This window comes from Littorina saxatilis, linkage group LG1, assembly GCF_037325665.1.
Source record: "Littorina saxatilis isolate snail1 linkage group LG1, US_GU_Lsax_2.0, whole genome shotgun sequence".
NCBI classification, from domain to species: domain Eukaryota; kingdom Metazoa; phylum Mollusca; class Gastropoda; order Littorinimorpha; family Littorinidae; genus Littorina; species Littorina saxatilis.
This window is the reverse complement of record NC_090245.1, coordinates 51,776,477-51,790,526: the sequence shown is the minus strand read 5'-3', so window position 1 is coordinate 51,790,526 and position 14,050 is coordinate 51,776,477. Positions and strand designations below refer to the sequence as shown.

At 41.2% G+C, this 14,050-nt stretch overlaps 1 protein-coding gene across 1 annotated transcript; it reads right to left on the bottom strand.

Annotated features, from left to right (window-relative positions):
- Nucleotides 1–226: 226 nt before the first annotated feature.
- On the bottom strand, nucleotides 227–13,835 carry LOC138973389 (uncharacterized). Its single transcript, XM_070346107.1, has 9 exons — nucleotides 13,781–13,835; nucleotides 12,475–12,924; nucleotides 12,044–12,093; nucleotides 11,598–11,683; nucleotides 9,710–9,943; nucleotides 8,102–8,281; nucleotides 7,240–7,323; nucleotides 4,874–5,003; nucleotides 227–4,334 (listed from the first exon to the last, which is right to left on the bottom strand). The coding sequence occupies exons 2-9, from the start codon at nucleotides 12,636–12,638 to the stop codon at nucleotides 3,889–3,891; spliced, it is 1,374 nt and encodes a 457-aa protein (XP_070202208.1). The 5' UTR covers nucleotides 12,639–12,924; nucleotides 13,781–13,835; the 3' UTR covers nucleotides 227–3,888.
- Nucleotides 13,836–14,050: the final 215 nt, after the last annotated feature.

The window sequence follows — 14,050 nt, the reverse complement described above, 5'->3', positions numbered from 1 at the left end:
CACTTAGAATTCTCTGGATAAGAAATACTCTGTTATAAGAAAGCCCCGGTTATAAGAAATGAGTTTTTCTCTCCCTTGACACACCTGTCCTCAGATATAGGAAAGAATCAGTCACATTAGATATATATACATTGGCCATCACAAAAAAATGCTATTGAATTATTTATCTCTTTATTTTGTGTGTGTGTGTGTGTGTGTGTGTGTGTGTGAATCTAGTTTTTGTTTGTTTTTGTTGTTGTGTTTTTTAATATTCATTTATATCACACAGGACCGGCACGGTTGGCCTAGTGGTAAGGCGTCCGCCCTGTGATCGGGAGGTCATGGGTTCGAACCCCGGCCGGGTCATACCTAAGACTTTAAAATTGGCAATCTAGTGGCTGCTCCGCCTGGCATCTGGCATTATGGGGTTAGTGCTAGGACTGGTTGGTCCGGTGTCAGAATAATGTGACTGGGTGAGACATGAAGCCTGTGCTGCAACTTCTGTCTTGTGTGTGGCGCACGTTATATGTCAAAGCAACACCGCCCTGATATGGCCCTTCGTTGTCGGCTGGGCGTTAAGCAAACAAACAAACAAATATCACACAGGTTAACATAAATCCTGCACTATTTTTCTAGTCAAATCCAGAAAATGAAATATGTGGTATTGTTTCTCTTTTATTTTTATTTCTTTCTGGTCTATTTTTCTGTTTTCCTTGTGGTAACAGACAGACAGACATATTTCTTATATCCAGAGTCTCTGGATAAGAAAAACCTTAGATATGAAAAAGCAAACAAAAATAAAAAATTCCCCTTGACTTTCTTATAAGTATGTTCCACTGTATAACTGGTTTCAGTAATGGTCAACACTTTTCAAACAAAATCCTGAACAAGGTGGTTTGGAGAGGACAAGAGAGAAGCAGCAATTAGTGAAAGAAACGGGCATAATATATACCTTCACTGTTTCTTTTTTTGTGGTCAGTATAGTGGATTGTGTCACATATGCTGCGTCACAAGTGGGATATTGGTTCAATAATTTGATTGTAAGAATGAATGTTTCAAGCTTGATCTTTAATTTTCACTGCATTTTTACGGCACAACATCGCATCACATTCAAGCCAAACTTTAATTGTTAGTGAACAGATCGAATCTTGAGAAATATTTGTTTTTATTTAGCAAATAATATTTATGAGACAAAAACAGCAGTACCAGTACTTCCCTTGAAAGGAATGTACTGTCATTATACCCACCCACCTGCAGAAAAACAAAAAATCTGAATAGATGATAACACTTGGGTTACATGTATGTGAACATTTATTCCTTCAGCAGCATCAAGGGAGAATTCCTCCGAAAACGGCGTATGGCTGCCTAAATGGTGGGGTAAAAAACGGTCATACATGTACACGTAAAATTCCACTTGTGCAAAAAACACGAGTGTACATGGGAGTTTCAGCCCACGAACGCAGAAGAAGAAGATCAAGGGAGAAAGGCATATTGGAAGTCAGATAATGATTTTAAAGAGAAACAAGCTCACATCACCTTGCAGAAATAGAAAACATCTATGAGCATTTACCTTGTGCTTATAGTGGAAACTGTGAAACATGCATGCATTGTGCCTTCAAGTTAATTGTCTCAAAACTGATATTAACATAGCATTCAGGCTTTATCGCACTTTTGGGGGACAACTTACAAATATCATCTTTTATGCAGATCATCTTTGGTATAACCTGTACCAAAATGCTACACACACACATCTAAACAGATCACCATTTCAACAATTGTTGGAATTGATCTCTGGGATCGATGGTGTACATATTCTTTATTCTGTGCTGAGGAATTAACATTTTATCAATTGTCTTCAACAGCAGCAATTTAAGTAACAACAATCTTCAGCTCCAACTGTTAAGTGCAGATGAAACACTGTAGGCATGCATGCATTACAAGTACTGCCCGACACGATTATAGCTGTGCACACTCACTAGGTTGCACACAAGACGGTTGCAATGGCTTGGTGGTAAGATGCCGGCCTCCAAAGCGGAAGGTCGTGGGTTCGAATCCCAGCCGCGCCTGGTGGGTTAAGGTAGAGATTTTTCCGATCTCCCAGGTCAACTTATGTGAAGACCTGCTAGTGCCTTATCCCCCTTCGTGTGTACACGCAAGCACAAGACCAAGTGCGCACGAAAAAGATCCTGTAATCCATGTCAGAGTTCGGTGGGTTATAGAAACACGAAAATACCCAGCATGCTTCCTCCGAAAGCGGCGTATGGCTGCCTAAATGGCGGGGTAAAAACGGTCAAACACGTAAAACTCCACTCGTGCAAAAACACGAGTGAACGGGGGAGTTTCAGCCCACGAACGCAGAAGAAGAAGAAGAAGGTTGCACACAGAGGAACATGCATGCATCCATGTCAATGAAATACACAGGGTAGTTTTCAGTATGGGTACAAACTGCGTCTGCTTACATTTTAATATAAAACGGACTGACATTATCAGGCATGTGCATGTTTCTCTGAACAGAGCTAATAAACTAGTACAGTCGTACCTGCCCCGGCAACCGCCTCTAAAAAAAACAAAAAATTACCCACAACAACCACCCGATAAGATCCCCAACCAGATATTTTTAATATATAATTCCCCTTTTCAATGCCTGTCTATATAATGTCCACTTTTGGTCGGTCCTTTAGGCGGTCATTATAGACAGGTCTGACTGGATACTGTATACAAACTTAACTTAGCCTGTAACAGAACATGACTATCCCCTATATATATCTCCTGTACATTTTTATGTATAAATCGTACAAAGTAAAAAATATGTTACCCCAAACGACCATGTCAAGTTTCACCAATGAGACAGCAATGCACACAGTTGATGTAATTAAATTTTGTGAAATGTTCAACCTGATTTACAATGAACAAAGTTATGAAAATTATGACAGAGCTTTAATCAAGCTTATAACGTAACAACATATGCAATGTTAAAATAAAAAAACAAGCATGAAAGGATAACACAGGTAACTTTTGTTTTATATAATGCCTAGAAAATGAGCAGCCTTTACATATGGAAAGCTGGAAATATGTGTATTTGGTAAAACAGTATGAGGAGAAGAACTTTTGGTTGCAAAATGAAATTGAATGGAACTGAAAAGCTATTGGCGACATGCATCTAATTAAATAAAAGAAGGGAAATCAATCAAAGCCTTTTTACAAACTCTATGGAAACTTCCAAATTGCTGACATCAAGTGCGAAGGCTTGAAGGGGCCTTTCAGACACTAGGAAAGATTGCACAAATCTTAAAACATGTGCACTCTAAAAATCATGATGAAATTCATGCTGTAATTCATAAAAGTAGTGTCGCACAAAATTACTTTAGGTATACTATTTTTTGTGTACAAGTTAAAGCCAATATTACTTTCAATTCAATGCACATAATTGTTTGAGGTTGCTGTAACTTTAAAACAGTTACAGTCTCATCTGCATGATAAAAACAGCATGCAACCAAAGGGACACTTTCCCAAAATAGTTTACAGCAGCACAAAATCACAAAGAAGCTTCTACGAGTTTAAGGAAGAGCAAAAAATACAACACAAGTAACACATTTATCACATAATGTTATACCTGAAAACACACTTCACCAAAAAATGCACTGACCAGTCTTTAAATCTTTCTGATGTCAGTCTCGTTTATAGCATCTTCTTAACAAAAGCAGGGAAGAACTTGCAGAGTTTGCACTCTACAGATAGTTCCTTTTCATCACAGGAATTTAATTATGCCGAGATGCCGGTCAGCTCCAAGCAAGCCCCATGTGGCGCTCCATGTCATTCCATTTTCAAGAAGACTGGGCAGCCACTTCTAGAAAGCCACAGAATGTTTCTTGAACTAGCAGTCTTTCCAAGGAAAGCCCCGCAGCTAGTCTATACCATTCCATTTTCAGGTAGACCAAGCCGCTTCTGCAAAGACACAGCGTTTTTCTTGAACTGTCTCTCCATCTCTTCCATTTGGAGGAGGTCGTGTGTGAACTTGTCGACATGTTCTGGGCGTGTGATGGCGTTCCTAACTCTCACAGAGATCGGCGGCTGGCTGGCCTGAGCGTCAAAGAAATCTTCTCCCAGCTCTTCGGGCAGCGGAGGAATGTGCTTGGCAAAGGAGTCGGTGTGATAGCCGTCGGAGGGAATGGCGTTGGTGTTAGTGTTGGTGATGAAGGTGGTGGAGGGAGTGGAGCTGTGTTGCTGGGGGTTGCCTGTAAACTGGGCACTACTAGTGGCTGAACCCCGTCTAAGTTTTCCTGGGGGCTTCTTCGCAGAGACTGGCCGTGTCGTTTCATTCTTCAGCAGCCAGTCTTTTGTATCTGCTTCAGAAGCTGCAAGAATCATAAAACAATGTCAGTCTTGGACACTGGCAACAGACACATGGTTCCAGTTCAGTAACTAAAACTAATGTGATGCCATTGGTGTTGATCAGTAAACACACAGGCCCACACAGACATAAACATGGGCACACACACAGATACATTTCGGCCTTAGCTATAAATGAGTTTATGATAAAGCGAAAGCAACCTGCAAGTGAGCCGTTTGAGAAGGGCTTAAGCAAACAAGTCATTCTCAAACGGCTTATCGCTATTCAGTTGGCGTTCTATTCCATTCGATCTACATTTCCGAGAACAACAGACAACAGAAGCTGAAGGTCTTGTCATAAACAGACAGTGCACACACACACATGCACACACGCACGCACACACGCACGCACACACACACACACGGAGGAGAAATGAGTACATGTAGTTTTAGTCTAAGACAGAATGCTGCCTGCTGAGCTGCCTGACTGCCTCGAGTTTACTATGTACGTCAAAGTTATTTTTGTATGTGGATTTGCTATCTTAATCTGACTGTGCGCACTCACAAAAGTTGGTTGTTGTGGCATTGACAGCACTCCTGGGGCGTGCTCGCTGTCTGTCATGTTCACGAAGCAGCACAGGACTAACAGGGCGTGGTTTTTTTGTTAGCATGTCTTGGGCACTGAAAAGCTGTCCCTGAAATCATAAACAGGGATAGACTAACAACGTCGACAAAAGCGTACATGCACATGCACAGATTCACACACACACACACACACACACACACACACACACACACACACACACAACATATCACACAAGCATGCACACATAGGCAGAAAAGCATGCAGGTGCACTTTTCAGACCTAGGAACCCCTGGTATTCTCAAACAAACTTGGTGCATTTTAAGAACAAGCGGAAAGGAGGGCCATGAAATAACAACAGCATCAGTCACGAATAGGAGGGCTGGGGGGGGGGTCATTTTGTATTGACAAAAAGAAGGGCAAAGCCCATACGACTCACATGCTTGACCTTGACCTTTACATGACCTTGAGGGTCAAGGTCAAATAACTAAACCTAGCAATGACATCATACACTAAGAACTGCTTTACACATTTTTCCTACCAAAATACATGTGACCTTGACCCAAGGTCATCCAAGGTCATGCAACACAAAGCTGTTAATTCAAGACATAGGAAGTACAGTGGTGCTTATTGGCTCTTTCTACCATGAGATATGGTCACTTTTAGTGGTTCACTACCTTATTTTGGTCACATTTCATAAGGGTCAAAGTGACCTTGACCTTGATCATATGTGACCAAATGTGTCTCATGATCAAAGCATAACATGTGCCCCACATAATTTTTAAGTTTGAAACAGTTATCTTCCATAGTTCAGGGTCAAGGTCACTTCAAAATATGTATACAATCCAACTTTGAAGAGCTCCTGTGACCTTGACCTTGAAGCAAGGTAAACCAAACTGGTATCAAAAGATGGGGCTTACTTTGCCCTATATATCATATATAGGTGAGGTATTAAATCTCAAAAACTTCAGAGAAAATGCGAAAATGTGAAAAATGGTCGTTTTTAAGACAACAATTACGGCCCCTGTGACCTTGAACTTGAAGTGAGGTCAAGTTGCCGCACATGTTTTTTGAGATCTTGTAACCATACACCATCAGGCAACATCAGGTGTTGATAGACTTAATAGTGTCCAAGAAAATCCAACGTTAAAGTTTTCCGGACGGACGGACGGACGGACGGACGGACGGACGACTCGGGTGAGTACATAGACTCACTTTTGCTTCGCATGTGAGTCAAAAAATGAGCATATTCCACACAGCATTTTGAACATCCATGCTTCAAACATGCTTCGTATGCATCCGTGGCACTATTTATTAAGTTTACCAATACATTTAATACAAATGCTTCTTTCAATGTTTACTGAGAACAAGAAGAGCAAACGCTCGATCGAGTCACTTTCGCAGTTCTGAATATTATATGAGGCATCAGATGGACAGGAAGAAATTGCTATTCACAACACAATGAGTCACGTTCACATAAAATTTGAGCCCGGTCACTTTTATAGTTTCCGAGAAAAGCCCAACGTTAAGTTGTGTGTTGCCGAACAGAAAAGGCTAGTTATCTCCCTTGTTTTTCTGATAACGTTCGTAAAAGGCTACAGATGTAAATACTTTGATGTAAAGAATAATCCTACAAAGTTTCAATCACATCCGATGAACTTTGTCAAAGATATAAAATGTCTAATTTTTCCTTTGACGCTGACCTGTGACCTTGAAAAAGGTCAAAGGTCAACGAAACCATCGTTAAAGTGTAGAGGTCATTGGAGGTCACGACTAAACAAAATATGAGCCCGATCGCTTTGATAGTTTCCGAGAAAAGTCCAACGTTAAGGTGGTGTCTACGGACGGCCGGCCGGCCGGCCGGCCGGCCGGACAGACTAACACTGACCGATTACATAGAGTCACTTTTTCTCAAGTGACTCAAAAACTGTAATCATGTGTCAAAACACTGGATCGGCTTCGGGATGCGCTTGTGAAGAAAAGTAGTCTGGGAATTGTTCACGTCGCCTTTTTTTTTAACTGACCGTACTGATCGTATTCTAGACAATCATGCGTACAAAATACGGCAAAATAGTATGGGTTCCCAGGTCTGACTTTTATACACACACGCAACTTCGGGACTTGATCTCGATGACACGACTCATTTCACATCACCTATCCAGTTATTATGCTGGAAACAAAATACATGTAACACTGAATTAAAGATGTACAGACAAACCACATACCTATCGCACGCAGACACATAAAATGTTTTTACAATTACAGTGCTAAAACAGATCCTAAAGTCCACTGTCTTGACGTTACTCATTAAAAAAAAAAGTTTCCTTCTACAATTATTATGAACATACCTGCACATAGCGCTTAGAATCATCATAATCTTGACGGATGCGCTTTTGAATGGTAGTTTGTTTCTCCTTCAAGCCTGCAAGTGCCTGAAACCAACAGAATGTTTTCTGCTCGTTTAAATCACTAAGTATGTTTCAGATTGACAACAGAAAAAATGTAAACACTCATTAAACGACAAACTCACACAAGGTGCACAAAAAAGGAAAGTGATTCCTTAGAGACCTAAAGCTTGATCAGGCAGATGCAAAGGAAACGATATAGCTCAACTAAATTCGCAACACAACACACGTTCAAAGTTAATCTGATGGAGATAAACAGAAACAAACACCAGTCAAGTACAAAGGCTCGGGCAGGAAAAAGGGAAATTTCATAATTACAGAACCAAGTCACAATGCATGAGGTCCACACGGGGCAAGGACACCCTGTGGTTAACTAGTTAACACAATATTAGTGTGCAACAAAGAGAACAACGCAACCATACTAAACATTTTAAAAACAAACATTGCTGGATTATATTCTCTCCCTTTTGTATGAAGCTTATGAAAGACGTTTTGAATTGTTATCTGTTATATGATGCCTGCTGACATCATGTTCAGGGCATTCTGTATCAACCCCATAACTTCTCAACATGGAGGCACACACACAGATATTCAAACAAAGGCATATCTATAAATCTCTTTGCTGTATGCAAAGTTTAAGATACAGTTTAGAGCTGTGCCTGCGCATCCCTGCCAGCCTTGAGTAAGCATGCATCTACTCTATTTAGACTTACAGACAGACAAATAGATGACAGAAATAAATAAATAAGGTAAATGACAAATAACCAGACCAGAAGAACACAAGATAAGTAGTATGTAAACTCACACCATCAGAGGGGCCACCAGGAGGGAAGGCGCAAGGCGGCTGTGCTTCAACAAAGAGGTCTCGCAGTTTGACCTCGGCCTGGTCCACCACATCACGGGAGGTATTGTGGCGTCGCGTCCCCGCTGATTTGGTGGGACGGTACAGAGGGCGTCTCATTTCATTCCTTCCATCGGTTCCGACCTGTTCCACAACAAAACACTCTGGTTATCAGTTTCAACTTGTAAATTGACACATACATGCACGGACACAAACTGTCAAATACACACACACATGTGCATAGACAGGTTCACAAATGTGGACACAGGCATCTACAACACAAACAAAGCACACAAACTCATGCACTCACTCTCAGGTGCCAGGAGATTGGTTCCGCACTTTTCTTGCTTACTCATGTTCCACATGTCGTATGCATTTAGAGCGCTTCCGTCCCTTTGTTTCTCTGATCTACAGATGACAATAGTTTAATACCTTATTGTACAGCTGTATTTACGATGGCAAAAGTCCTCTAGCTGCTATGCAGCTGTAACAAAAAGGGCAAAGCCCATACGACTCACATGCTTGACCTTGACCTTTACATGACCTTGACCTTCAGGGTCAAGGTCAAATAACTAAACCTAGCAATGACATCATACACTAAGAACTGCTTTACACATTTTTCCTACCAAAATACATGTGACCTTGACCCAAGGTCAAGGTCATCCAAGGTCATGCAACACAAAGCTGTTAATTCAAGGCATAGGAAGTACAATGGTGCTTATTGGCTCTTTCTACCATGAGATATGGTCACTTTTAGTGGTTCACTACCTTATTTTGGTCACATTTCATAAGGGTCAAAGTGACCTTGACCTTGATCATATGTGACCAAATGTGTCTCATGATCAAAGCATAACATGTGCCCCACATAATTTTTAAGTTTGAAACAGTTATCTTCCATAGTTCAGGGTCAAGGTCACTTCAAAATATGTATACAATCCAACTTTGAAGAGCTCCTGTGACCTTGACCTTGAAGCAAGGTAAACCAAACTGGTATCAAAAGATGGGGCTTACTTTGCCCTATATATCATATATAGGTGAGGTATTGAATCTCAAAAACTTCAGAGAAAATGTGAAAAATGTGAAAAATAGCTGTTTTTTAGACAACATTTATGGCCCCTGCGACCTTGACCTTGAAGCAAGGTCAAGATGCTATGTAAGTTTTTTGGGGCCTTGTCATCATACACCATCTTGCCAAATTTGGTACTGATAGACTGAATAGTGTCCAAGAAATATCCAATGTTAAAGTTTTCCGGACGGCCGTCCGGACGGACGGACGACTCGGGTGAGTACATAGACTCACTTTTGCTTCGCATGTGAGTCAAAAACTGCTAATCTACGGATGGCAATAGTCCTCTACCTTGCTATGCAGCTGTAAAAACTGCTGATCTACGGATAACAATAGTCCTCTACCTTGTTATGCTGCTGCAAAAAGTGCTGATCTACGGATGGCAATAGTCCTCTACCTTGTTATGCTGCTGCAAAAAGTGCTGATCTACGGATGGCAATATAGTCCTCTACCTTGTTATGCTGCTGCAAAAAAGTGCTGATCTACGGATGGCAATAGTCCTCTACCTTGTTATGCTGCTGCAAAAAGTGCTGATCTACGGAGGACACCTTGCCGGAAGAGGGTCTGCTGAGGGACACATGAGTCATGTCTTGCTGGTGGCTGTTCATGACCTCATCCATGTAGCGACTGCGGTTCTCGATGTAGAGGCGCTGGTGCTCCTCGATCTCTTGCTGCATCATCTTGTAATCTCTGTCCAGCAGTCTCAGAGTCAGTCGCTTCCAGTTCATAACTGCTCGATTCTATAGAAATTAAAGTACATCTGATGTTCGGCTTCAAAGAAATGAAAGCACAACTTAGAAAAATTGCACTCATCTGCTTTCTCCGTTTACACTTTTTTCCTTCTGTGTGTGTGTGTGTGTGTGTGTGTGTGTGTGTGTGTGTGTGTGTGTGTGTGTGTGTTTGTGTTTGTGTGTTTGTGTGTTTGTGTGTGTATGTGTGTGCATGCTTGTGTGAGCGTGTGTGCATGTTTCTGTTGCTGTGTGTGTGTGTGTGTGTGTGTGTGTGTGTGTGTGTGTGTGTGTGTGTGTGTGTGTGAATAGATGTATTGTATTTTAAGAACAAAAACTGTGCATATATATAACATTAGTAAAAAGAAGACACACCAGTAACCAGGTTAAATACTTGTTTTGATCAATATTTCGGCAGATAAACTGCCTTCGTCAGGATGGTATGAAAGTACGGAATGACGGCACGTGATCTTCAGTGTATTAAATTGTCATGATGAGTTATGACGTCATATTCTTTCTTGCGCGTTCTTTTTTTCTTTCTCTGGTGTTCTCTGTCTAGCTGTCTATCTCTCTTATTCTTCCCTCAAACACACACACACACACACACACACACACATACTCACGTAGACGGCACGCAAAATATAATGTTGATATAACATTAGTCTTGTTTGATGTGCAAAGCACACCATTACCAATGGCCAATGTGGAAATCCCAACTATTTTTTTCGTCATGGCTACTTTAACCCAACCCCAATATATATTCCTCCTTAATCAAAACATGTAACAGTCATGGTTTTCTGTGTACATGTACTTGCAAATCAAACAAATCTTCTGCATGTTTGCCAATGAATCAAGAACATCGGGGGAAAAAAAAGGGAAAAAAAGAACATCGGTTCCAGAACTTCTGTACGGCAATAGACGAATTCCGGAAATAACTCTGTCTGGTTTGTAGGGGTTGTGAAAGAGTGAGTACTCTTGCTTGTTCTCTGACAAATATGGACACTTAGTTCCAGTACATGTGTTCGAGACAAGCCCTCTTGCTAGTGACTGGAGGGCGGGGATGTAGCTCAGTCGGTAGCGCGCTGGATTTCAAGTGTATCCAGTTGGCCGCTGTCAGCGTGAGTTCGTCTCCACGTTCGGCGAGAGATTTATTTCTCAGAGTCAACTTTGTGTGCAGACTCTCCTCGGTGTCCGAACACCCCCCGTGTGTACACGCAAGCACAAGACCAAGTGCGCACGAAAAAGATCCTGTAATCCATGTCAGAGTTCGGTGGGTTATAGAAACACGAAAATACCCAGCATGCTTCCTCCGAAAACGGCGTATGGCTGCCTAAATGGCGGGGTAAAAAACGGTCATACACGTAAAATTCCACTCGTGCAAAAAACACGAGTGTACATGGGAGTTTCAGCCCACGAACGCAGAAGAAGAAGAAGAAGCTAGTGACTGGTCTGTAGTGTCCCACGTGACATTATAGGCCAGCCAGTCACTAGCAAGGGGGTGTGTCTCTTACACGTGTACAGGAACCACTTGTCAATATTTGTCCAAGCGAAAGCAAGGGTACTCACTCTTTCACAACCCATACACACATGACAAGAGTTATTTCCGAAAATCGTCGATTCATATATATAATTTGCTAACCACAAATGCACAATGCAATCAACTCACTTCTAGCCTGCTTGCAGTATTGACTCTGGACGTGGGTCTTCCTGCTGTGCCGCCGGAATCCAGCAAGTCAGGAGGGAGGTCCAGACCTGTTCAACAAGAAAGGTGCACCTTGGACATGTGTGCATGGTGCTGATTCAAAATGTAAGCCTGCTGGATATCACTTAAAATGCTTTCCATCTGTGCTTTTTAAAGCTAAATTTTCTTCTGAGTTTTAGAAAATAAAGGATACATGTTTAAGAATTGTTTTCACATTTCTTGCTTTGATTTGTTTGATTTGGTTCTTGATAGAATGTTGCTTCCCCTTGATCCACTCTACACCACCAACAAAAAGTTGTAAACAAATCTTTGTCGCGTTCACCTATCAATCTGAACCAACCCCCTTTAACAACAGCAGTTTGAGTGTGTATGTGTGCAGACTGAAGCTTCTGACCACGTGTCTCACTTACCAACTATGTTTGCAAGATGTATAGATGCATTCCTGTCTCCATTCCATGATCTAGAAATGAAAAGAAATTATTTTCATATGTCCTGGATAAAAAAATTGGAGAAGCACATCTAGCCTAAAATCTTACAGTTCATTGCTGTCAAAATGAAAATAGTAAGATAAAAAACAACACACACCTATAAACTGAATTGTCTTTATGCGCCTAAAATACAAAGGCAAAAACAATTAAAACAAAAGTGCCACACAAATTAAAAAAACAACAACAGCAAAACTGATTTAAAAAGAAAATTAAAAGTTATCTTGCAAGGAAAATGAAAATCACAGGAATTTATTTACAATGCTGAACTTACTTAATACACAAACATAACATTACACATAGTTAAAAAACAAAGTTGTTTAGATTACACATAGTAATACATTCTTCATTATCACCTTCTAACAAGAGAGATCAGGCAGTTGAGCTTGTCTCTTGCTCGCTGAGTCTCTCCGCGACTTTTGGTAAGCTGCTGCTGAAGCTCGTTAATGTGTATGTTGACGTCTCTCTGGCTTGCTGCCCTAGACTTTGTCCCACTGTCTGGCCTCATCATGACTGACATCTTTGTGCTATTGTTTATTTGCCACTGTTTGAAAGTCTGGTATTTTGGCAGGCTGTATTATCTGTGTGTGTGTGTTTTTTTTCCTTCTATTTCAAATAATTTGTTTGATTTGCCTGCTAGTGCTACTCATTTGAAGGATTAAATTCATACAGCTTTGTTAGTGTCTGACTTGAAATTGTGATACGGTTTTATTAGTGATTACACTAAGTCTCTCTGCTGGCATAAAATGATCCATTCATTTCATGGCCTCTTTCTTTCTTGTTGTAGAGTTGCTGTGGATGTAACCCTGGACAGATGCATGATATTTTAAAAGTCTCGTGATAATAAATAAAAATTGCATCAGGCACAGTGAATGTTTGGAGAGCATACACACACGCCTGTCGGCATGCACAGGGAGAGAGAGAGAGAGAGAGAGAGAGAGAGAGAGAGAGAGAGAGAGAGAGAGAGAGAGAGAGAGAGAGAGAGAGAGAGAGAGAGAGAGAGAGAGAGAGAGAGCAGTTAAGTAAATGATAACCATATCACCAAACATCTGACGCTGTAGGCAAAGGCCATATAGCATGATTCTAGGAAGGAATACAACTCAATCCCAGTCCCAGGGCGGGGATGTAGCTCAGTCGGTAGCGTGCTGGATTTGTATCCAGTTGGCCGCTGTCGGCGAAAGATTTATTTCTCAGAGTCAACTTTGTGTGCAGACTCTCCTCGGTGTCCGAACACCGCCGTGTGTACACGCAAGCACAAGACCAAGTGCGCACGAAAAAGATCCTGTAATCCATGTCAGAGTTCGGTGGGTTATAGAAACACGAAAATACCCAGCATGCTTCCTCCAAAAACGGCGTATGGCTGCCTAAATGGCGGGGTAAAAAACGGTCATACACGTAAAATTCCACTCGTGCAAAAAACACGAGTGTACGTGGGAGTTTCATCCCACGAACGCAGAAGAAGAAGAAGAAGACTCCCAGTCCCAAAAACAAAAGGCAGCAGCAACAAACTCAAAACTAATTTAAGACGGAGCTATCAAACTAAACTGCATTTCTTGCAAAGCATAAACCCATTAAACAGTCAGTCAGTCAATCAGCCGACCACACACTCCACTCAAGCAAATCATGAATACAACATAGCAGAGTGAGACAAAAGGCAGCTACCCCTGATCACTGAGTAAGCTCTCTCACAAATTCGCCGGTCGCCATGTTGTTTACGTTAGCAGCCAGAAGACAAATATGTGGACAAAAGTAAATTCCTGATACAATAACGAAATAAAGACAAAACAATTAGTTTGACAAATTTGCATATTAAATAATAATATCGTCACAAGACTTTGGGAGGAAAAAGGGAAAAAAGATGCAACTTTTAACATTAAAGCAAACAAATTTGCTGTTATTTCCTAAGAGATTAAACCAAGGAAAGATAACTCT

Excerpts from the sequence above, each read along its gene's own strand:
- LOC138973389 (XM_070346107.1), bottom strand. The coding sequence starts at position 12,638 with ATGTCAGTCATGATGAGGCCAGACAGTGGGACAAAGTCTAGGGCAGCA. Across the intron at positions 12,094-12,474 it reads CTGATCTCTCTTGTTAGAAG|ATCATGGAATGGAGACAGGA; the intron begins GTGATAATGAAG and ends TTTCATTTCTAG. Across the intron at positions 4,335-4,873 it reads TGCCACAACAACCAACTTTT|CTTCTGAAGCAGATACAAAA; the intron begins GTGAGTGCGCAC and ends TGATTCTTGCAG.